The sequence below is a fragment of the Chenopodium quinoa genome, unplaced genomic scaffold (assembly GCF_001683475.1).
Source record: "Chenopodium quinoa cultivar QQ74 unplaced genomic scaffold, ASM168347v1, whole genome shotgun sequence".
Taxonomy (NCBI): domain Eukaryota; kingdom Viridiplantae; phylum Streptophyta; class Magnoliopsida; order Caryophyllales; family Amaranthaceae; genus Chenopodium; species Chenopodium quinoa.
In genome coordinates, this window is record NW_018742720.1 from 849,656 (window position 1) to 871,808 (window position 22,153).

At 35.9% G+C, this 22,153-nt stretch overlaps 3 protein-coding genes across 7 annotated transcripts; 2 read left to right on the plus strand and 1 right to left on the minus strand.

The window, feature by feature from the left end:
* Positions 1 to 1,107: 1,107 nt before the first annotated feature.
* Positions 1,108 to 14,372, plus strand: LOC110723077 (putative disease resistance protein RGA3). 5 transcript variants are annotated; one of them, XM_021902362.1, is made up of 6 exons: positions 2,774 to 6,869; positions 7,247 to 7,344; positions 8,488 to 8,616; positions 8,697 to 8,806; positions 13,268 to 13,391; positions 14,285 to 14,372. In XM_021902362.1, exons 1-2 carry the CDS (start codon positions 3,452 to 3,454, stop codon positions 7,264 to 7,266), a joined length of 3,438 nt encoding a protein of 1,145 aa, XP_021758054.1. In that variant the 5' UTR covers positions 2,774 to 3,451; the 3' UTR covers positions 7,267 to 7,344; positions 8,488 to 8,616; positions 8,697 to 8,806; positions 13,268 to 13,391; positions 14,285 to 14,372. The 5 variants fall into 5 exon arrangements, 4 of the variants coding, with proteins under 4 accessions (XP_021758054.1, XP_021758053.1, XP_021758052.1 ...); XR_002511663.1 differs by lacking the exons at positions 2,774 to 6,869; positions 13,268 to 13,391; positions 14,285 to 14,372 and adding exons at positions 1,108 to 1,766; positions 2,683 to 2,765 and having other exon boundaries at positions 8,697 to 8,914; XM_021902361.1 differs by lacking the exon at positions 13,268 to 13,391 and having other exon boundaries at positions 14,285 to 14,370.
* On the minus strand, positions 10,751 to 12,652 carry LOC110722962. Its single transcript, XM_021902234.1, has one exon. It carries the CDS (start codon positions 12,650 to 12,652, stop codon positions 10,751 to 10,753), a length of 1,902 nt encoding a protein of 633 aa, XP_021757926.1.
* Positions 14,113 to 17,083, plus strand: LOC110722963. The gene is made up of 2 exons (XM_021902236.1): positions 14,113 to 14,475; positions 14,515 to 17,083. Exons 1-2 carry the CDS (start codon positions 14,113 to 14,115, stop codon positions 16,342 to 16,344), a joined length of 2,193 nt encoding a protein of 730 aa, XP_021757928.1. The 3' UTR covers positions 16,345 to 17,083.
* Positions 17,084 to 22,153: the final 5,070 nt, after the last annotated feature.

Consider the following 22,153-nt stretch of genomic DNA (forward strand, 5'->3'; position numbering starts at 1 on the left):
CTACGTTGTAGAGTTTTATTGGAAATAACATGCATCATAAATGTAATATAATGTAAATGTATTTAAAATATTTTCAACAAAACTAATCAAACATAGTTTTTTTTTCTTCTCAATGTAGTTTTATAATTTTACCATACCTTATTTTTTCATCTTTCTTACATACATTGCATTTATTTATTCTACAGGAGTTGCTTCATTTTTATATTATACCACAATTTAGGCCCCGTTCTCTTCACCTTATTTTTGCTAAACTGAAATTATTATTACTGAAATGAAATTATTTTTGCTGAACTTAAACTATTTTTACTGAATTGAAAGTAATTTTACTGAAATAAAATTATTTTTGTTGAACTGAAATTATTTTTGTTGAACTGAAATTATTTTTATTGAATTGCTATTATATTTCTTCTTGAAAGTTACTGTTTTTTACTGAACTGAAACTAATTTTATTAACTGAAATTTATTTTACTTAACTGAAATTAATTTACTAAACTAAACTTATTTTTACTGAACTGAAATAATTTTTGCTGAATATTATTTTTTAAGATGAAGTGAACAATGCCTTAATTATGGGGAAAAAATTATTACTATAATCTAGGTAAGTATAAGTTGGTTATTAGAGAGAGAAATGATAAAAGATAAGTGAGTCTTTATCAAATAAGGCAATAAGAAAAAAAATATTGCGATTATTACAGAAGTATTGAGTTTTAGACTTATGCCCGATTGCCCGGTTTAATTCACCTTAAAATTAATTTCATTTAAATAAAAAATAGTAACTCTAAAGAAGAAATATAATAGAGAAGCAATAAAAATAGTTTCAGTTGAGCAAAATTAATTTAAGTTTCAGCAAAAATAAGGTGAGGTGAATGGGTGCTTATAATACGAGTACTTAGGGCCTGTTCTCTTTAGATTATTTTCAATTAATTCAATTCAATTCAGCTAAGTTCAATTCTTAATTTCCTTCTCTCATAAAATATTCAATTCAGTTTAGCTTAGCTCAGCTCAGTTCAGTTTAGTCAATTTAAACATGCCCTCACTTACATTTTGTTTAGATAGGAAGAAATGGAAGGAAAAAAAAAAAGAGAAATAAAGAGGGACAAATTCTCTTATTTGGGTAAAAAAATTGGGGGAAGGAGAGGGAGGGTCCTATTTTGGCATTTCTCCCCCTTTCTTTACACTTTGTTTGGATAGGAAGAAATGAAAGGAAAAGAAGAGAAGAGAAGAGAAATGGAGGGGGACAAGATCTCTTGTTTGGGTAAAAAATTGGGGGAAGGAAGGGGAAGGAGAGGGAGAGATCCATTTTCCCTTTCTCTATAATAACCGTAATCTCTCCAAATGAAGCTCACCTCCCCTTCCCTTTCTTTTCCCTTCCCTTCCTCTATTTTCCCTCCCCTTCTTTTCCTTCCTTCTTTGCTATCCAAACAAAGCCTAAATAAACATAATCTCTTAAAAATTGGAGAGATTTGGGGGGAAAATGGAGCTAAACCTCCCCTCCTTTTCTTTTTTCAATTTTCCGTCTCTTTCTTTTCCTTCCTCTTTGCTATCCAAACAAAGCGTTAAAAATTGTTACCTGCGAATATCATCATTCACCGCCCCGCCACTTTACGATTCTCAATTCCGTAAATTTCTTTTCACCTTTTGGCTGTGTAACACCTCCTCTGTCTTTTCTTACAAAATTCAATTCACAGTCTTCAAAAATCTGCAAAAAAATTTCGAATTTATGAGCACGATTTGTCAATTTATGATTGTCAATACAAGAGTAAAAGGTACAACATCAATCCTTTTGATTTACATTATTCAACTTGATTTTGAATTTCAATTAGCTTCAATTTTCTAGGTTTTCAATTTTTATCATTCTGTAAAAGAAATTGCTGCTTTAATTATCTACTTAATTGCCGAATTTTCGATAGTCTATTGTTTAATTTAACTTAAATCCCGAATTAAACTTTAGTATTTAAGATAAATATTTGACAATCAGGTCAATTTTGTTATTAAATTATTTTAGTTTTACTTGGAACTTCAATGTGTCAAAATTTGAGTGAATTGAATTGTTTTGCGTTGCTGTATAATGTGCAATGCAATAAACGCTGGTCCGAAACTCGAACCCGGGGCCGGGTGGATGGTAGGCAGGTGCCCTGCCATCTTATGAACTAAACTATACTGATTGACTGGTTTTTTTTACTCCTTTCATTTGTTTGATTTGGAGTATACTTTTTGGCTACTATGCTGCATATAGTTATTTTCAAGTATAAGTGTATAGATTTTTCTAATAGTAGTACTATATACTAAGTATATATGAGTGATATGAACATATAAGTGATGCATTTATTTATACACCAAAAGTGCTTTAGTTTAGGCATAAAATCTTTTTCAAGGTTTTTTTTGTTCAATGTTAAACTGTACTATTAATTGTCTATTATATAATGAATTTAGACTGATTAATCCTTGTCGCATATCACTTATATAGTCTATTAGTCATGATTGTACGCAATTATAAGAAGTGGACAAAGTCGTCCTTGTGTTGAGATTTTTCAAAAGTGTTAGTAGTTGATTTTCGGTCAGTTTAAGTTGCATTGAGAGTATGAACAAGAAAATTAACACTCGCATTGTGACTTTTATATACAGCAGAATCATTTGTTATATTGATTACAAAACATCTGATTTTTTTTTTCTTCCTTACAGAAAAAAGTTTTTAGTACAAGTAAATAAGAATTGAAGGGCAATTGAAGGGCAGACGTCCTTCAGTCACTGGGCATCAAAGTGAAGTAAGCTCTTTCGCTACACCTAACCGCCTAACATTCTGTCAATATGTAAGCTTATGACTTACTAGAATTATGACATACTTGGCTTTATGTGATGCATTTTCTTGCATTGAGCTTCTCTTGTATCAGAACAGTCAAAAGTTCTTATGGCAAGAAATAATTCTGGAATTTGTGTTGGATATTGTTGTATTGTATACAACTTAAAATTATAAACTTGATATATAATGAATATTGGCTGTTGAGAAATTAGATTTTTTTTTCTTAGTTTTGTGATTTGACCTCTTGACATTATTACTTTTTGTTATGATACTTTCTTTGATGTGCTAGATATTGACATACTGTTAGATCTATGTTAATATTTAGAAATATTGTCATATATCTGAAAAACTTGTCAAAGTTTCACATTATATGTATACTATATTCCTCATATTAGTCTAGTAGGACTATTATTTCAGCCAGTTGTCAAGATCAAAGACTTTTCCACAATTAAGTTGGCATACCAACTATCTGACCGTATAGGATTGAAGCTACATCAATCCCTTCACCGGAGTATGTATCCTGATCCAAGTGATACTTTGTGGAAGTATTTAAAAAAAAAAAAAAAAATTCTGCTTGAGCTGTAGTGAGGTTTCAAAGATAGCAAAGTTGAAGGGAAAAAAAGGCTAGAGAAAATATAAGGGGAGAAAGAAATGGCTGAAGTCATAGTGTCAGATGTTGTTCTAAAATCAGCTCATGAAAAGATCGCCCTGTACTTTGGTGGGAGAAATAAGGTCGAAGAGCTTCAGAAAACAATGATGATGATCCAAGCTCGGGTTCTTGATGCGGAGAGGCGAGGGGAAGGAGAGAGTGGAGCTCTTGTAAAGTTGTGGCTGAAAAGACTGAAAAATGTTCTCTACCAAATGGAGGATTTGTTTGAAGAGGTTGCAATAGCTGATAAAGAGACTGAGCTGATTGCTGCGGGTAAGCTGACTAAACCGCTACACAATTTGTTTTCAAAGTTAAGTCCTTTTAGCCATTTCAGGAATAGCAAAGTTGCTTATGAGGTTAAGGCTGTTATGAAGGAGTTTAAAATCATAACTTCAGAAATGCAAAGCCTTAATCTCGGGGTGTGTTCTGTTGACGAACAACCTTCAGTTAGTTTGTCTAAAAAGGAACGTACCTGTTCTTTCATCATGGAGGAAGAGGTAGTTGGTAGAGATGAAGATAAAAAAGCACTTATAGATATGGTTTTAGACATTGATGATGTTGAGGGAAGATATTCTGTGATCCCAATTGTTGGGATTGGTGGTTTAGGGAAAACAACTCTTGCTCAGCTTGTTTATAATGACAAAAATGTTCAAAAACAATTTGAGCTGAGGGGTTGGGCTTGTGTGTCCGATGTTGTTACTATTGAAGAGTTTGCACGAAAAATTCTTAGCTCGGTCACTGGTAGTGATTGTCAACATTTGAGTATGGAAGAACTTCAGATCCGCCTTCAGAATTCTGTCAATGATAAGAAATACTTGCTTGTATTAGATGATGTATGGGACGAGGATCGTGAGAGGTGGCTTTCTCTGAAGCGCCTTCTGTGTGGTGGTAAACAAGGAAGCAGAATAATTGTAACCTGTAGGTCTAGGGTAGTGGCTCTTAATATGGGCACTGTTGTACCCTATGAATTGAAAGGCCTGTCTGAGGAGAAGTCTTGGGAGTTGTTTAGAAACCTAGTATTCAAGCAAGGACAAGAGCATAGAAATCCAAACTTGACAAGCATAGGCAGAGAGATAGTTAAAAGATGTGCTGATGTTCCACTTGTCATACGGACTATAGCTGGCCTTCTTTATTCTAAAGATGCTGAGATAGAATGGAAGATTTTCAACGATAAGGAGCTGAGGATGATAAAACAGAATGAAGATAGTATTATGTCAACTTTGAAGCTAAGCTATGATCACTTGCCTTCACACTTAAAGCAATGCTTTGCATACTGCTCTGTCTTTCCCAAGGATTATGTGTTGAGGAAACAGCATCTGATTGATCTTTGGATGGCGCAAGGATTCATTATGTCATCATATGGTGGTGAAAGTGCTACGGATGTTGGTGATGTATATCTTATGGATCTTTTGAGAAGATCTTTTTTACTAGAGGATGTTAGAGGTGAGGATGGTGATATAATCAGCTGTAAAATGCATGATTTGATGCATGACTTGGCACAATATGTGGCTGGAGAACACACTGCTGTCCTAGCTGGATCAAAACTACAGATAAATGACAGCATAAGGCATGCAAGCTTTATTGTGGGCTCCTCTTGGGAAGTTCCATCTTCTTTGCTTTCTACCAAGCAAATGCGATCTGTTCTTCTCTTATCACATACTACATTGCTAAATCTCAATGAAATGTTTTCCAAGTTGAGGTGTTTACGTGCATTAGATTTGTTTAAGGCTGATTGTGAATGTCTTCCGAGCTCCATAGGGAAGCTGGTGCACCTAAGGTATCTTAGACTTGGCTGTTCCATTTTATTTCTTTCTGAGGCCATCACAATGCTACAGAACTTGCAGACTTTGGATATTCGGGCATGTAAGTTGCTTAGGGAATTTCCAAATGGCTTCAACAAATTAACCAATCTAAGAAACTTGTATAATTATAAAATTGGATTGAATGATATGCCATCTAGATTTGGGCTGTTAACATCTCTCTGCACATTAGATAAATTTGTAGTGGGCGAAAGTAACGGTCTAGATGCTCTGGCTTGCTTGAACAATCTTTTTGGACGATTGGTGATCCATCAAGTAAAATATCGTAGAGAAGCTGTATCTGAGGCAATGGTGGCCAATTTAAAGGGTAAGAAGCTTGTTGACCTAGTATTAAGATGGTCATCTGTATATGGAGATTCAACTAATCGTGCTGATGAGGATGAAGAGACCTTGGTGCTAGAGTACATGCAACCTCCTCCGACTCTTAAAAGGCTACATGTGATGGATTGGACAGGAGTGACATTTCCAAGGTGGGGGATTGACGAGTCCCCTTGCATACTCCCTAACCTTGTTTCTTTGTGCATTCAATTTTGCCACCGATGCAAATGTCTCCCTCCCATGAGTCAACTGCCTCATCTCAGGTTTCTTGAACTTGCTTACCTTGAAGTATTAGAATATGTAGATTTTGACGACAATGATATCCCTTCTGCTGCAGCATACTTCCCATCCCTAGAACGTCTGGAGTTGCAGAATCTGTGCAAGCTGAAGGGATGGTCAAGATTACAAATGAAGGCTGATGTACATCAACAAAGACATGACTGGAATCAGCAATACTTTTCGACGCAGCGAGTTTTTCCCCGTCTTTCGTGGCTTAGAATATACAGTTGCCCGAAGCTGAGGTCATTGCCTCTGGTGCCAAGACTCGAGTCTTTGGAGGCATATGGCATCCACGGAACTCTGCTAAAGCATCTCTTGTGTGGAGAGGATCCATTAGGAACATTGTCAAAACCTTGTTCTGCAACTCCTTTCACATTAAAGAAGCTGGACATTGAATCTGTTCATGAACTGGATTCATTCACAATAAATATTTGTTCACTGGAGTCATTTTCAATTAAGGGATGCCATGAATTGACCAATTTAGTGGCTGAATCTCCATCATCTCTCAGGCAACTTATAATCAGTGATTGTGGGAGACTGAGAGACATAACTGGTGCATTACAGCGTCTCTCTTCCCTTGAGGATTTGAAGCTTTGGCACTGTGAAAAAGTGGATTTGTGGGATGTCAAGAATGATGATGATGGTGAAGATGAAGCTAGTAGTGGCAGGCCGTTTTCTTTGCAAAGCCTGAAGTGCCTTAGCTCCTTGAGCTTGTATTCAATCTCAAAACTGAAATATCTTCCTAGGAGCCTAAGCTATGTCACAAGTCTTCAAGAAATTTACATTGATGAGCTCTCTGAATTAAGGGGCCTACCAGAATGGTTTGGCAACTTAACCCGGCTCCGGCGGTTGTCAATAAGGAATTGCCATAACTTGGTGGCGCTCCCAGAATCTTTTCGTGAACTTACTGCATTACAAGAGCTTAATATTTGGAAATGTCCAGAACTTGAGAAAAGGTGTGAATGGCCAGATGGCCAAGACCGGTCGCTTATACCATCCACTGGCAAGTACATATCCCTACTTTCATTTTCACCGTTAATAAGCTCTTTTTGCATTAATAGTGCTTAAGATGGGCTGCTGTCTTTTTGTTTGTCAAAAATCATTTATAATTATATAATATGGTTGCAGAAGCTGTCAGTGCTATTTGTTGTTTTATGTTACATGATTTTACTATTTGATTGTCTACTATCCACTTATGGTCTTATGGATTTTTATCAATTTTAATTTTAATTTTAATTTTAATCAAAATTTGCTTAGGTTTTTTTATTCCTCCATTGCTATATGGTTTGTTGATTATAGATTGTTATACTGGGAGCTGGATAATCAATGCCAAGTTGCCAACTGACTCTGATATTCACTTTTTCTTTTCCCTGTTTGTAGTGTCCATATGTCGGTATTGAGACATCGCAGGGGCATTTTAGCTTCCTGGATTAGAAAAACCATATTATCATTCTGGGTTAATTCACACAAAGGTTAAGGTTAGTTGACTTTTGATTCTTAAGTTTGTCATGCATTTCATTTGCTACTTAGATTTGTATCCTGTTATCTGTGATACTGCAAGTCTTTTCTCTCCGCAACCTCAGTTTTTGGTCCAGCCAGACTCTTGCTTGATCCTTGTCATTTGAATTTACCTGATTTTTTGAACTATAAATACACGAGGAACTAGGGAAGCCCAGTAGGCAGCAAGGTATATTGAGTTTACAAGGTTGACTCTGTAAGTGATATGACCCTGTTCAAGTGATTGCTGGGTGTTAAGGGAGCATTCTTTTAGGTATTGATGTTATAGTCAACCACAGCAGCTCTTCATGTTTTCTTTCTGGAATACTACTATGGTCGAGAAAGATTGAAACAACTAAAGAACATTTTTGCTTAAGTTTGTCCAGGTAAGACTATCAACGTAGAATATTCAATATTAGCTGCAAGCCCAACCTATAATCAGGAGAATTCGGTGGATCAGATTGAGCTACTTGAATTGTTGATTTTAAATGGAATCCAACAAGGCAAAGGAAAAAAAATACGCCCTGTTTTTTGTGTTTTTTTATTTTAGATAAGTTTTATTTTCGATTCTAAAACTAATGTGTATACGTAGTATGTTCTCCGAGTGCTTAGTTTGTACAATATTACAATGTGGAGTAATTGTATAGAATAAACAATCCCTGAATACTACCTAATTCTTTCTTGCTGGCCATATCTTTAAATTCCAGAAAAAATTGTTAATATGGCCTATGGGCTCTGATTGTTTCCCCCCTTCTCTTTTATCTAGCTTGTTTGTACTGATTGTCCATTAGGAATGCCAATTCATTTGCCTACACTTTGCTTCACATTAGTGCTGTATTTAGTTGTTTATTTTGATTTTTTTTGTAAGCGGGCTGTCATATAATCTCTATTCTGCTCAAGTTTATTGGTCACCAGACATTAATTTTATTAGAGCAATGTACAGATCTAGTACAATATGCGATGCACCTTGCCTACTAAGTAGCTGGCTTCCTTCCATATAATATGTGGGCATGTGCGCATGACAATGTGTCAAATTTGGGTGGAATACACTTGGTGATAATACTTTATTACTTTTGTCAGAGATGATTTGGTGATTTTCGTTTCTGACAGACATGTAAACTTAGGTGCTATGCATGGAGTACAAGGCAAGAAGAATGTTGGTGAATTGTCCACAGCCACACAGCCAACAACTAACCAATGTTAGGCTAGAGTTTTATATCTGAATCTACAAATGATGACAGCATATCTTAGTGGTAAGTTTGGGGCATTTCATCAATGAGATTCATATTAGGTAGCTAATCACTCCCTTACAATAAGTAATCTCATGTTTCAGGCTTAAATAACAGCACTTCATGGCCTGTAATAGCAGAGCAAAAACAGAATAATGAAGTGGGAGATTTATTTGCGCAGCATCCAATTGTTACAGTTTACATGACAGTTCAGGTCAGCTTTTACACACCAATCTGCTTCATGCTGCTTAGAACCCTCCAAGTGTTGTTCCAGTTTCCAGATGTGTTCATAGCTTTAAAGTTTATAACTATGATGCTGTGGCAGCTATATATCCTACAAGGCTCCAAGTTTTAGCATAATAGCATTCACTCATTTATTCACTTTGAATATAATTCTTCGTATGAATCTTTAGTATGGATGTCTCATATGTGTTCATGGGCCATCTTGTATTTTGTTCAAAGAAATATATTCTAAACTACTGGATTTTATTTTCAATGGAAAATTAGAATTCAAGTTTCAAAATTCATTTTCTTTTAAGAAAGAAAAGGAAAATAGGAAATAAAGGGGAAGCTGATAGCTATGGAAGGATGAAGAAGCTGAGGGGGTGAAGGATAGGGAAGAAAAGGCGGTATTCTTTTATACGGAGTAAGAGAAAATAATTTTCTTTTTTTGGGAAGCTTAGCAAGATGCGGAGCAATTGCACCAAACATAGAGACTCTTATTAGACCCAAAGAAACTTTTTAATCCACAACATGGCCGAGATACCAAACCTGGTCCATTTCTATTTTACACTTAAGTAAATATTACTTTCGTTAAAGGTTATGTGCAACGATTAGACATTTTCCCTCTTCTTTATGTCAAATCGTTGCACATAACCTGTAACGGTGGTAGTAATACCTACCTGAATTTTGTTTTTAGCTATGTTCCTTTTGGAGTGTATATTTGTGAAAATGTGAGACTTCTTTTGGATAGTATTGGGCCTATTAGCAAGTTTATATATAGGTTAGTCCGTTAGTAAGGCCTATGAAGTAAGAATTAATGTTATGAAGTCTTGTGATGTCATCACATGCATGTTTAAAAACTTTCAATTGTACTCGATCCATTTTTGTACACTTACCAAATGCAACCATTTTTTTTAAGTTACGCTTTTATTTTTAACAAACAACTACATAAAAATCGTTATGTTAATTCCCTACTTCTATGGACATGACAAGGAAGTCAATTTTTTTTTCCTTGGTTAATAGTTAGCACAAAACACTTAATTAACTCAATTAAGTTAACATTGGTATACCGCTAATTGAATTAGCGGATTCTTTTTAACTAAACCCAGACAAATTGAAAGTGGAGATAGTAAGAGGTTGAATTAGAGTGCAACTCCAATTAATTAAAGATTTTCTCGGCGAGTTTTGACAATTGTAATCATGGTTGCTCGGAGACTTGGAGTTGGTGTTGGTAATTGTGGGCCTCGGGGATTGCAAAGGTACAGGGAAATAGGAGAATTGAGGGTCTTTTAACTATTCCTTTTGTTGGGCCCGGATCACCCACCTTGACGGGTCGCACGCACACTCCAATTCACATTAGTATGATATTGTTCGCTTTGGGCCTAGCCCGCACGGATTTGTTTTTGGGCACCTTCCCAAAAGGCCTCATACTATTTGGAGTGTGCTTTAACTTAGGAGCTTCTCACTTCCTTAAATCTTTCCATGTGGGACTTGGGATGAACACCCCAACACCTTTAATTTCTCTATGGTTATGCATCTCTGGTTCTTGCTACAAGACTGACAGACTGTAGTGTTTGCTTTATATATATATATATTTTTTTTTTAACTACCAATAAGAAGCGGTTCTTCTTCTTTTGCTTAATCTCTGTAATCCCATAATTGGGGTCGGCTTGTGCGTGATAAAAAAAAGTTACTCGTATTTAAAAAGCAATTGTTGACATGGACAGTATAGTGGGGAACTTTGTAAAGGGTATAGTTGGGGAATTTTGATAATTTTTTTAGCATTTTTAGCGGAAATCCCTCGCTAAGACAATATAGTATAAACGTAGTGAGTAAAATATAATCAGCATTTCTGCATAACATTACATTTCTTAAACCTGATAGATGTTACAAAATCTCGCTATGAGTAATTTTATTCTCTTCCCACACGCCATTCTCATCGCATGGGAAGAAGATGAGATTGGGGCATTCCAAAACTACCAGACGGGTTAGTTTTAGGGAAAATGTCGATAAATTCATCCCAATTGATGCGTAGCTCAGGCAAGTACCGGAGACGTACTGTGTGTACATGTTGAAAACAATGCATCTCCATGCCTAGATCCCAAAACCGGCCTCCTCTAATATAGAGTTTCTCCAAAGAGCTCTTTGTATCTTCACTTATCAGCCTTAGCAGTCGGGACATTGTGTCCTCTGGGGCAGCCTGGAGCTCCAGTTTCTTAAGGCTTGGAGGAAATGTTGCTGAAGCACTGTCACTTGGACCATCAGCAGAACTCCACACCCAAGCAACTCGGAGATTTTCGAGCAACTCCATCGAACTTAATGTTACAAAATCATCGGTGGTTGGAAAGTTGATTCTTCTAGTCCGGATGGTTAATTTGACCAGCTTCTTGAGTTTCAATAAATCACTAAATAATGCTGTTGGAGATGCATTTTTTCCTTTAGCTTTTCCATTATTTCCCCTTCCTTGAGTATCTTCGGGATTAATTACAAATCCCTTGAGCACTCTAAGCTCGGTTAGGGAAGTGATTCCCTTGGGGATGTAGGCAAGTAGGTAGCACTCCGACAAGTCCAAGTGTGTAAGTTGTTTCAACGAATCGATCCCTTCTGAAAGAGACTCCAAGTTAGGACATGCTCTTAGATCCAAGACCTTTAGATACTCAAGCTTGTAAACTGAGTCTGGCAATTTTACAATTCCTGATATCCCTTCAAGGCTTAAATAAGTCACTTGCCCCATTTGCTTTATCAAAGCCTTCAAGGCTTCAATATCTTCAACCATAATATACCTCTTGTGGTTATGGTCCCAGCTACCAAGGTGTAGCACTTTAACAGTGCTCTTCTTATCAGAGAGCCGTTTGAACGTCGTACCACCCAGAAAGTTCTCTCTGATGTTGAGCACCAAGGTCCCTGTCACATCTTTGTCATCTTGACCCTTCTGATTGAATGTAGAGATGCGATTTAGGAACGATTTTTGTTGAACTACAGCCGGAACAGGATTGTTACTAGCTGGTTGTGAGTTTTGTGACTGTTGATGCTGTTGCTGTTGCTGCTGCTGTTGTGGCTGATGATCCATTATCAACCAAGGACCCTCTTCTTTTATGTTCACCTTTGGAGCAACCATGTAGCGGACATTTCCATTCATCTTGTACCTGTTGCACAACATTTTGTTGCCAATAGTGCGCTCAATGAATCCGTTGGCCACAAGCTTAGCCAACTTTTGCGCACCCTCGGATTGATTTTGAACTAAATTCATGCCAATCCACAAATGGATCGGCTCTCTTTTCTTTATCTCTTTACCAGCAGAGAACAAATAGAAGCATATCAAACAACTCTTCTCTGTATCACCGAGGCTTGCAAACCCATCTTCTAGCTGATCATTTGAAGTACTAGAAGCTTCAAGCTGAGTAGAACTACGGGCGAGTGACGCACTGTGATGTGGCTGCACACCAGGTTGTGGAGAGGCTCCAACAGCTAATGATTGCTTCTTGTCATTAACAATCTTTGCAAGTTCCTCGTATTTTGAGGCATTATTAGTGTCATGCTTGATGAAATTATGAAGAATGGTTTGGATTTTTTGATAGAGTTTAGGAATGATAGTTTCAGGGAAAGAGGAAGGAAGTTGGTGACTCTCAATTTTTTCGAGTGCTTGATGAACCACCTTTTGGACATCTTCATGAATGATTTTTAGCCTCTCTTGCCTGGTGATGGTAGAACTATTATCTTCTATCTTGGTTTGGTTTTTGGCCTTCTTAAGTTGGCTCGAAAGAGTTTTACCATTTTCAACGAGGGATAATATCAGAGGATTCATGGAGGAAGAAACTGTTACTACAGCGTTGGACATTGATCTAATTATTGTGGTTATAGACAGAGCAAAGCAATAGAAGTAGTGAAATTGAATTTTGTGGGTGTTGCATCAAACTTTATAATTATAACTCTGATTATAATTATTTCTGGTTCTAAGATCTGTACAAATAGTCAAATTAAACAGAAGACAGTTCATGCTTGATAATTAAGCATCAGCTGGGAAATAAACGTCATACATTGGTTGATTATTTAGTCAATCAATAATTAGTCAACGGCTACAGTACAAGTCCTTATTAACTAGTACTCCCTCCGTCCCCAAAAGAATGACCTATTTGGCCTAATTTTAGTCCAAGAATGACCCATTAGCATTAAAATACCCACCGATTTGCAACAATATTTGTACAAAATTAGCTTTCCCATATAAAATTTTGTTTTTCCATATACTTTTATTATTATCTCTCTTTACTTTTTTGTAAACTCCATGTAAATTTATTTTTCCAATATACTTTTACTTCTTTTTATTTAACTTTATTAATACCCGCGAAATCAACCCAAAAGGGTCGTTCTTTCAGGGACGGAGGGAGTACAATATTCCATACAAAGTCTATAATATTTTAAGTCTTGATCGAGAAACTAGTGCAACAATGTGCAGGTAATTAATTGATACTGTAAACCAGAATCAAGCAAGAATGCTACCAGAATCAAGCAAGAATCATGCAATGTGCAAGTAGATGCCTCGTAGAAATTTCCCAACAATAAGTTTATTATACTACTAGGTCGGTTTATTATTGTTATGTGTAACTTTTATATTATTTATGAGATAAAAAATTCAAAAGTTTCAAATAATTATTATTATTGGAGATAGGTTTAGAGGTGAAAAAACTACCTTCACATATAAGGATCTACATACCATTAGTGAATTGTCTCACACCAGAAAAGAGGTGAAAAAATCACCTTCATATATTAGGATCTACATACCACATTACTGATTGACACAATTTTAACCTTTAAATAGCTACAAATTAAAAGATATGATTTATTTAATTAAAAAAAATAGGTAGGGAGATTAGATTATTTAACTAAGTTCATTATCTTATGTTACATAATATTATCTCGAGATCCATGATTTTCATTGTATATATAAATTATGCATTAATTAACTACTGCATATTAGGATGGGACAAATATCAAGCTGGCATGTATTAAAATTTTCAGTTTATTAAAATCCAACAAAATCGTTAAGTCAACTTAAAATCTTTATTTCATTTATTTATTTTATACTCCGTATTATTTTGATATAGAATGACCAAAACTACCAATCATATATGCAAAATAATTCTGTCACAGTAGTGTAAGCAAAATTATATTTCTTGAATCATGAGCCCATTGTTAAAATTATGCACCTAATTACCCTTTTCTTTTTTTTTTTCTTTTTTAATAGAATTTGGACTAACCAACAAATAATTCCTAGCTTAGTTTACCAATTGAGATAATCAAATGGTTAACCAAAGTATAGAGAAAGTGAAACATTTGTTCGAAATTTGGGATGTTCGTGTTTTCATATTAGTCAGTCTGTTTATCCAAGCATTTCTCACTTTGCTTGCTCCCTTAAGAAAATCTAGTGCAAATAGCTATCTGAGGTTCTTTATTTGGCTGCTCTATTTGTCAGCTGACGCGATTGGAGTGTTTGTCATTGGGTTGATCTCTAGCAACGATGGAGCTTCACCTGAGACGGTTAAGCTATTCGCATTTTGGCCACCATTTCTTCTTTTGCATCTTGGTGGTCCTGATACAATAACTGCTCTAGCTTTGGAGGACAACGAGCTGTGGAATCGACACGCTCTTCAGCTGGCTACTCAGGTATCTATCACTGCCTATGTCTTTTTCCAATCATTTTGAGATAAAAATTTGTGGTTGCCTACGGTATTTATGTTTGTCGAGGGAATAATTAAGTACTTCGAGCGAACATGTGCTTTGTTTTTCGCTAGCAGTGACAGTTTTAGAGACTCCCTAGTGGCTGAACCCGAACCTGGGCCTAACTATGCCAGGTTAATGGAAGAGTACAATTCTGCCAAGGATGCTTATATTCCAACTGTTTTTGAAGGGAAAAATGGGCGGATAGAAGGTAGTACAAAGTCGGAGGGACAAGATACATATGATGATCAGCAGCCGTCAATGATAGATGATGTTACCAATGATACCAACGACACGAATGCCAGTGGTACTTCTTTAGATAAAGAGCTGAATCAGGATGAGAAGCAAGTTGTACATGCTCATCGATACTATGAGCTGTTTAAAGCACTCCTAGCAGACGGTTTTTTGAGCTTAAAAGATCGTAAATTAAGTCGAGACTTTTTTGCCAATATGCCGATTAAGGATGCCTTTAGGATCATCGAGATTGAGCTGAACTTAATCTATGATGTTTTCTACACAAAGTTATTTTTGTTGCAAAGGAAACGAGCTTTTGGTCGAGTATTCTGTTTCTTTTTTGTTATAGCATCTCTGTTGCTCTTCTCTATCAATGACAGAAGCAAATACAATAATATTGATGTTATAATTACCTTTGTGTTGCTTGGAGGGGCTATAGCATTGGACATATGTGCTGCTCTTATGTTTGTAATGTCAGATTGGTGGATAATTATCATATCGTTTGATAGCAAGCTCAAAGGCTACTACCAACCACTTATGCTGATGTTTCTTAGGTGGTCAAGGTTGGCAAGGCAACCTCATCGTAGAAGATGGTCTAAATGCATCTCAGAGTATAATTTGTTAAAGCGATGCTTCAAGCCGCTCCCTTCATTCATCGGCTTCCAGTACATTTCAAGAATAAAGCGTATTAGGGATATTTTACTTGGAATTCTATATGTCCAAGAACATGAGGCTGAAGAGGACCTTATCGAGTTTGTCATAAAAGAGATAAAGGACAAAGCTGATCTAGCCACTGAGATAGGGGTAGCTAAAGAAGTCTGCTCTGCTAGAGGTAGTTTTATAATGCAAGATGAGTATTACCTTGCTTCCGAGTGCTTAAGCCCTTGGACAGTAGATGTTGATTATGATGAAAGTCTTTTGATTTGGCACCTTGCTACTGATATCTGCTACTGGAAAACAACTGATGCTGCAACGTCAAAATATCGTAGTTTCAGCAAGGCACTCTCAGATTATATGTCATACCTTCTGCTCAGACAGCAGACGCTAGTATCCTCTGCGGTGGGTATGTCAGATACTCGATTCGAAGACACTCGTGCAGATGCTCAGAAGTTTATGAATTATGAGAGCATCAACGTCAACTGGCCTGCAGATTTCTGGTGGAAGACTAAGAGGTTCTTCAAGAACTGGTGTTGTTTAGCCATGAAAGAGCCAATTCCTTCTGAAAGAAAGGAAAATCCTTTCTTTGAGAAGTTTAGTAATATGATGTTTAAAGTCAAAGCTGATGTACAGCCTATTGTAGCCAAGGGTGATAAGAGCAAATCTGTGCTTTTCGATGCATGTCGTCTTGCTAAGCAACTGGAAATGTTTGGAGAAAAGAAATGGGAGATAACCAGCAAAGTTTGGGTGGAGCTGCTCTGTTATGCTGCGGTCCGCTGCTCTCCGAGGTCTCATATTGCACAATTAAGGAGAGGCGGGGAGCTTATTACACTAGTGTGGCTGTTTATGGCTCACCTTGGCTTAGGGGAACGTTTCCTACAAAACCAAGGCTTTGGGTGGACTAAGCTAATAATTCAGAAATAACAGCATAGTATATGTGTTCACTCACAAAGATATTGTACTCTGTATTAGATTATTTATCCTATTTTATATGTAGTGGGTGTTTTTTTGGTTTTAATATGCATCACTTTTTTTTAAAAAAAGTTTTAAACTCTTATATATTCAATGCCATCGGGGCGTTCTTAAACAAGATCCTTTATTTAATGACTTTAGGGGGTGTTTGTTTGGAGGGATAATTAAGGAGGTAGGGATAAGGATAAAAAGGAAGGGACTAAGAAATGTGTTGTTTGTTTGAAATGATAGGGAAAAATATGAGGGATAGGGATAAAATGACCTTTTATCCCTTGAAAATAATACCTAGGGGGGTTAGGTATAAGATGGAGGGATAAGATTATTTAAGAAAATGACTACTTTGCCATTAATGAATTGCAAGGAAGTAACAAGGTATATAAAAATAATAAGGGTATATTAGTAATTTCATTACAAATGTCAATCTTATTCCCAACCCTTACCAAACAAAGGACAGACATATATGTATCCTTATCCTTGTCCTACTATCTTATCCTCCTTATCCCTATCCCTATAGCTAGTGCTGTCAAATTTCAAACCGAAACCGTTTAACTGCCCGAAACCGACAGACCCAAATGAGAACCGAACCGATTAAAAACCGATTTTTTTGAAATCGAAAACCGACCCAAATCGTATTTTAGTAAACCCGAAACCGAATCGACCCGAATAATGTTAAACCGTATAAGAACCGAACCCGTTAACAAACCGAACCGAATATAAACCGAACTGAAAGAAAACCGAACCGAAAAAGAACCGAACCTTATCTAACCCGAAACCGGTTCCAACCCGAAACCGTTTAAACTGGCAAAAAAACCGCTTACACCGAACCGTTAGCAAACTGCTACCCGTTTGCACCGAACCATTTAAAAACCGAACTGATTGTAAACCAAACTCGTTATAAACCGAACTGTTTATGGACCAAACCGCTTCTAAATCGAACCGTTTACAAACTTTTTTATATAATTAAATGGATTTTTTTTTTGACGGGGATATAATTAAATGGATTAAATATTAGAAATCTTAGAATATTTTTTATAAAATAGCAAGGCAAATCATTCATTAAGGTCTTAAGGATAATCAGTGTTCACAAACAAGAGCAAAACAAGCAGGCTCAGGCCCTGCCTCAAACTATTAGCAACACTACTGCCTCTAGTCATGTATACATTTGAGGTGAAGAAACCAAATGAACAAAAAGCTTGTAATATTAACTACCAAGGCTTGGCTCAAGGTGTAATAAATAAAATTAATTCACAGAGACTATTAAGCATATGATTACATTGATTTTGTGAGTAATAATGAAATAAAGATGGGAGTGTTCTAGTGACATGAATATACTATTAGGCTATGTTTTAATTCAGATTCAACTATAATTTAGTAAACTTGAAATGGAACCGATATGAATAACGTTAAAGTGGTTAAACAATCGAAGAACCGAACCAGTTATAAACTGAACCGAAAAAGAACCGAACCAGTTATTAAAAACTGAACCGAAAAAGAACCGAACCAGTTATAAACTGAACCAAAAAAGAACCGAACTGTTTCTAACCCGAAACCGTTTCCAACCCGAAACTGTTTGAACCGGGATAAAAACCGTTTACACCGCACCGTTAACAAACCGCAACCCGTCTGCACCGAACCGTTTACTACCCGAACTATTTACAACCCGAACCGAATTAAAACTGCTTAAGAATAAACCGGAACCGAATCGAACCGATAACTATTTAAACCGAACAAAAACCGACCCATGAGACATCCAAACCGACCCGATTAAATACCGAACCGATTTCAAACCGAAACGAAACCGAACTGTCAAACTGTTTTGACAGTGCTACCTATAGCCAAACAACCCGTTATAGTTCATAACACTATCGTATTAGTTACAATATTTTTCATTTTTAGTCGTTTCATATTGGTTGTAAAACTACTATATTTGGAAAAGACTCACCATTATTTTATAATTTTTCTCTTTCACTAACCCCACTTTCACAAATATTTTAGAAAAAATTGATTTTAATAATTTCACCTTTAATTTGATCGGTTCGCTATTAATAATACCACCTTTGGATTATTATTTAATACTCCAACCTTTATAGTGGATCTTCTTCTATTGATCCCTAACCTGTTGGTAACTAGTTTTGATAAGTTAAGATGACACATGTAATTTTATAATTGGTTGAAAAAAAAAATTAAAACTTTTAACCCCCCCCTACCACCACCCTCACCCATCATGAAACCCTTAGCCTCAACCTAGCCCCACCAATAACTGATCGGTCGCCACCCTAATCTCCCTAAAACAGCCGGCTAAAACCCCCCGTAACAAAAAAGCACCTCGCCGACCAAAAGCCATCCCCTAAATCACCCCCTGACCCATATATCCCAACCTCGAAACCACCATACGACCACCTTGAAAACCCCGAAAACCGCCAAAAAAAACCCATATCACCGCTGAAAACCGCCGAAAAGTTCTTCTAATTGCTGAAAAGCCTCGTAAATCCTACCCAATTCAATATCAAGCCATCTCTTTTGCTCTTGAAGATTTTTCTCTTTTTACTTTTTTTTTCTAATTCATTGAAATCAAGGGCTAGTTTTTGCCACGTAAGGGTGGAAATAGGGGTTCCTGCGGTGGAATTTGGGGTTCCGGCGATGGGGATGGGGGAAGGGTTATTGGAGGTTGGGGAGGGTGGTTGTTGGGGTTTGGTGTTTTTACAAAAAAATCATTTTGACCAGATTTTTTTTTACCAATTATTTAATGACATGTGTCACTCAAATTAAAAAAAAAAAATAATGTACAGGTTACCGATCATAAGGGACCAATAAAAAAAATCCATATAAAAGAGTGATTATTAAATAATAATATAAAGGTGGGATTATTAACAGTAAACCGGCCAAAGGTGGGATTAGTAAAATCAATTTTTCCAATATTTTATTATTTCTCTTTCCTACCAACCCCACCCACACTATTTTTTTTATTATTATTATTTCTCTTTTTTAATTACAATACTATATACTCCGTATTATTGCTTTAGTCTATAATTTTCTTAAACTATGAGTCAAACTTGTAACTTATGTAAAACAGAGCGATTATATATGATTATTTCTCTTTTTTACTTAAAATTTTATCCAATTTAATTTTTTTTTTTTTGAAAAATGACAAAGAAAAATCCAACCTTTGAGCGGTCTTTTCATAAAAATTCAACCTTTATACCCCACCTTCTTTGATAAGTCCATTTGACCTTTAAGACCATTCTCAGCAGTGAGGAAAAAAAAAACCTCTCAATCTCTCTCTACCCACTTTCTCACTCCTCCCATACAATTTCTCTCATCAAATGTTTTTTTCACCACAACAATGAGGAGAAAAAAAACCTCTCATCACTTTCTCCTCCACTATTTTTTAATTTATTTTTTAATTACGTTTAAAAATAATTTAATAAAAATTTATAATTACGTTTAAAAATATTAATAATACTAACTGGAAATTTTTTTTATAAGAAATAATTATAATAATAATAATAACAAGAAGAAATTGGGAAAATATGTTAATTTCTCTAATTTATGGGTTTTTTTGAAAGTATATCAAAATGCATGTCTATTTATAGAGAAAAAAATTTTATGGTCGTTGGTGAATTTTTTTTTTTTTTTTAAAAATAATTACAACGGTTATATTTCAAATACAAAATATAACCGTTGTAAAAAAACAACAAAAGCAGTGGGGGCCACATGTTACTGTTCATCACCAAAAGCCCTCAACTCTTGAGGGTTTTTATTTTCACTCATCGGTGAGTGTTTTTTCACTCACTGATGTAGTGTTCGGATTTTTTTTTTTACACCCTTATTTTTACTCGTGAGGGCTTTTCTCCTCACTGCTGGGAGTGCTCTAAGCTGTTAAACAGGTTAAATTTTTTTGTTTTGTTATTTTTTTTTAAAAATTCTCACTTTCCTTCTCACTCCTCTTCTTTCTCTCTCCTCTCTACACCACCACCATCTCTGCCACACTGCCACCACTTACCCCACCCTACCCAAACCTAAAACCTGTCAATTACTATGAAATTTGGGGTAGCCCACGCAGCCTCCTCTTACCTCCTAATCCCTCTTCTATGCCCACCATAACCACCACCCCAGCATCTCCCTCACCCAACCCCGACAACCACATCTAAAGGGTTTTGATATTGGGGCCGAAAATATGCAATTGAGATTTCTCTGTTCGAATTGGTGGTGCGACAGTGGAGCAGCACCGCCGAATTAGGTGGTTTGAATGTTGATGGATGCTTGCAGTCAATTGGGGCTGTTGTGGTGGCTTAATATTTGCAGGTTGTTGCTGGTGACTGGACACGATTGTGATGGAGTGTGCAAGAGAGGAGTTGCGACAGTGGAGTTGTTTGGTACGGGTTGAGTGAGGAGGTGGCTGCAACGACGACTAATTTGGGTGGAGATGGAGCAGGGACTAGCAATTGTCGGCGGCAGTATAATTGGTGGTTGGTTTGGGATTTCGAGCTGCTACTATTGGTTGGCCGTGATTATGGTTGGGCGGTTTGGAGTTGGTGGTTGCTGGTGTCTCTGGGTTACGTTGGGCGGTGGGCGGTAGGGATGGGGTGGTCAGGGAAGGAGGTGGGGTTGGCTTTTCTGGTTTTTTTTTTTTGTTTAAATTTTTTTTGTTTTTAAATGATTAAAAAAATAATTGATCAATTAATGACTAACACGTGGCACATAACTTTCAAAAATCAGTCAACAACAGATAATGGATTTGTTGGAGAAAGTGGGGTATAAAGGTTGAATTTTTATGAGATTAATGAAAGGTTGAATTTTTATAAGAAGATCGCTAAAAGGTTAGATTTTTCTATTGCATTTTTTTTAACATTTCTCTCTCATGATTTTCATTAAAATGATTAATACTTCCATAAGTTCCATAGCGGACTCCCCCAAAAAAAACAATTGGTCTTGTATGAACCCAGTCTTTAATAAATTATTGTAGACCCAAATTTTGATACTTTTAATTAATATAATCATATTCTAGATAATATAATCACTTTTTTAGATGATATAATTATTTTTTGTGAGTCATATTTTGAATTATATAATCTCATATTAAACCATGTCCTAATTATCTTTAGAATGATAAAATTTAAAAATCATGTTTTGAATAATGTAATTTACTATTTAATACTTTTTATAATGATAAATTCACTTTTTGAGTTATACATTTACATAACAGTTTCAAAATGATATAATCACTTTTGTAGTAATATAATCGCATCTCGTATGATATAATTACATTCGTATGGTATACAAGAAGGTTGGGCTACAATAAATTATTCTAGTCTATTCTAGTCTTTATACCAAAAAAAAATACTGCGTATCTACCAGTAGACTTTTAAAGTTTTAATTAAAATATTATCACAAAATAAGTGGAAAATTCTTGAGTGAGCCATAGTCACACACGTCATTCATCTTTCCTTTCCTTTTTTTAAAATAAATAAATAAATTATAAAGTAATATTAAGAGCCCAATAATACTAAATTACTCGGTAGTCAATTGCAAAACTTGAATAAAGAAACTCAAGGAGGGGTGTGAGAAACAAGGTATGAGAGAGAAAATAAGAGTTGTAGCTAGAAAACAGGGTGTATTAGAAAAACAGAGTAAAATTGGAGTACTTCATGGAAGATGTAAGATTTAAGGCTACCTTGTTATATTTGGTGGAGCTCACGGCTAAGTTATTGATTTATTTATTTATTACTATTTTAGAATGACAGATTTACAGTAAAGTGGG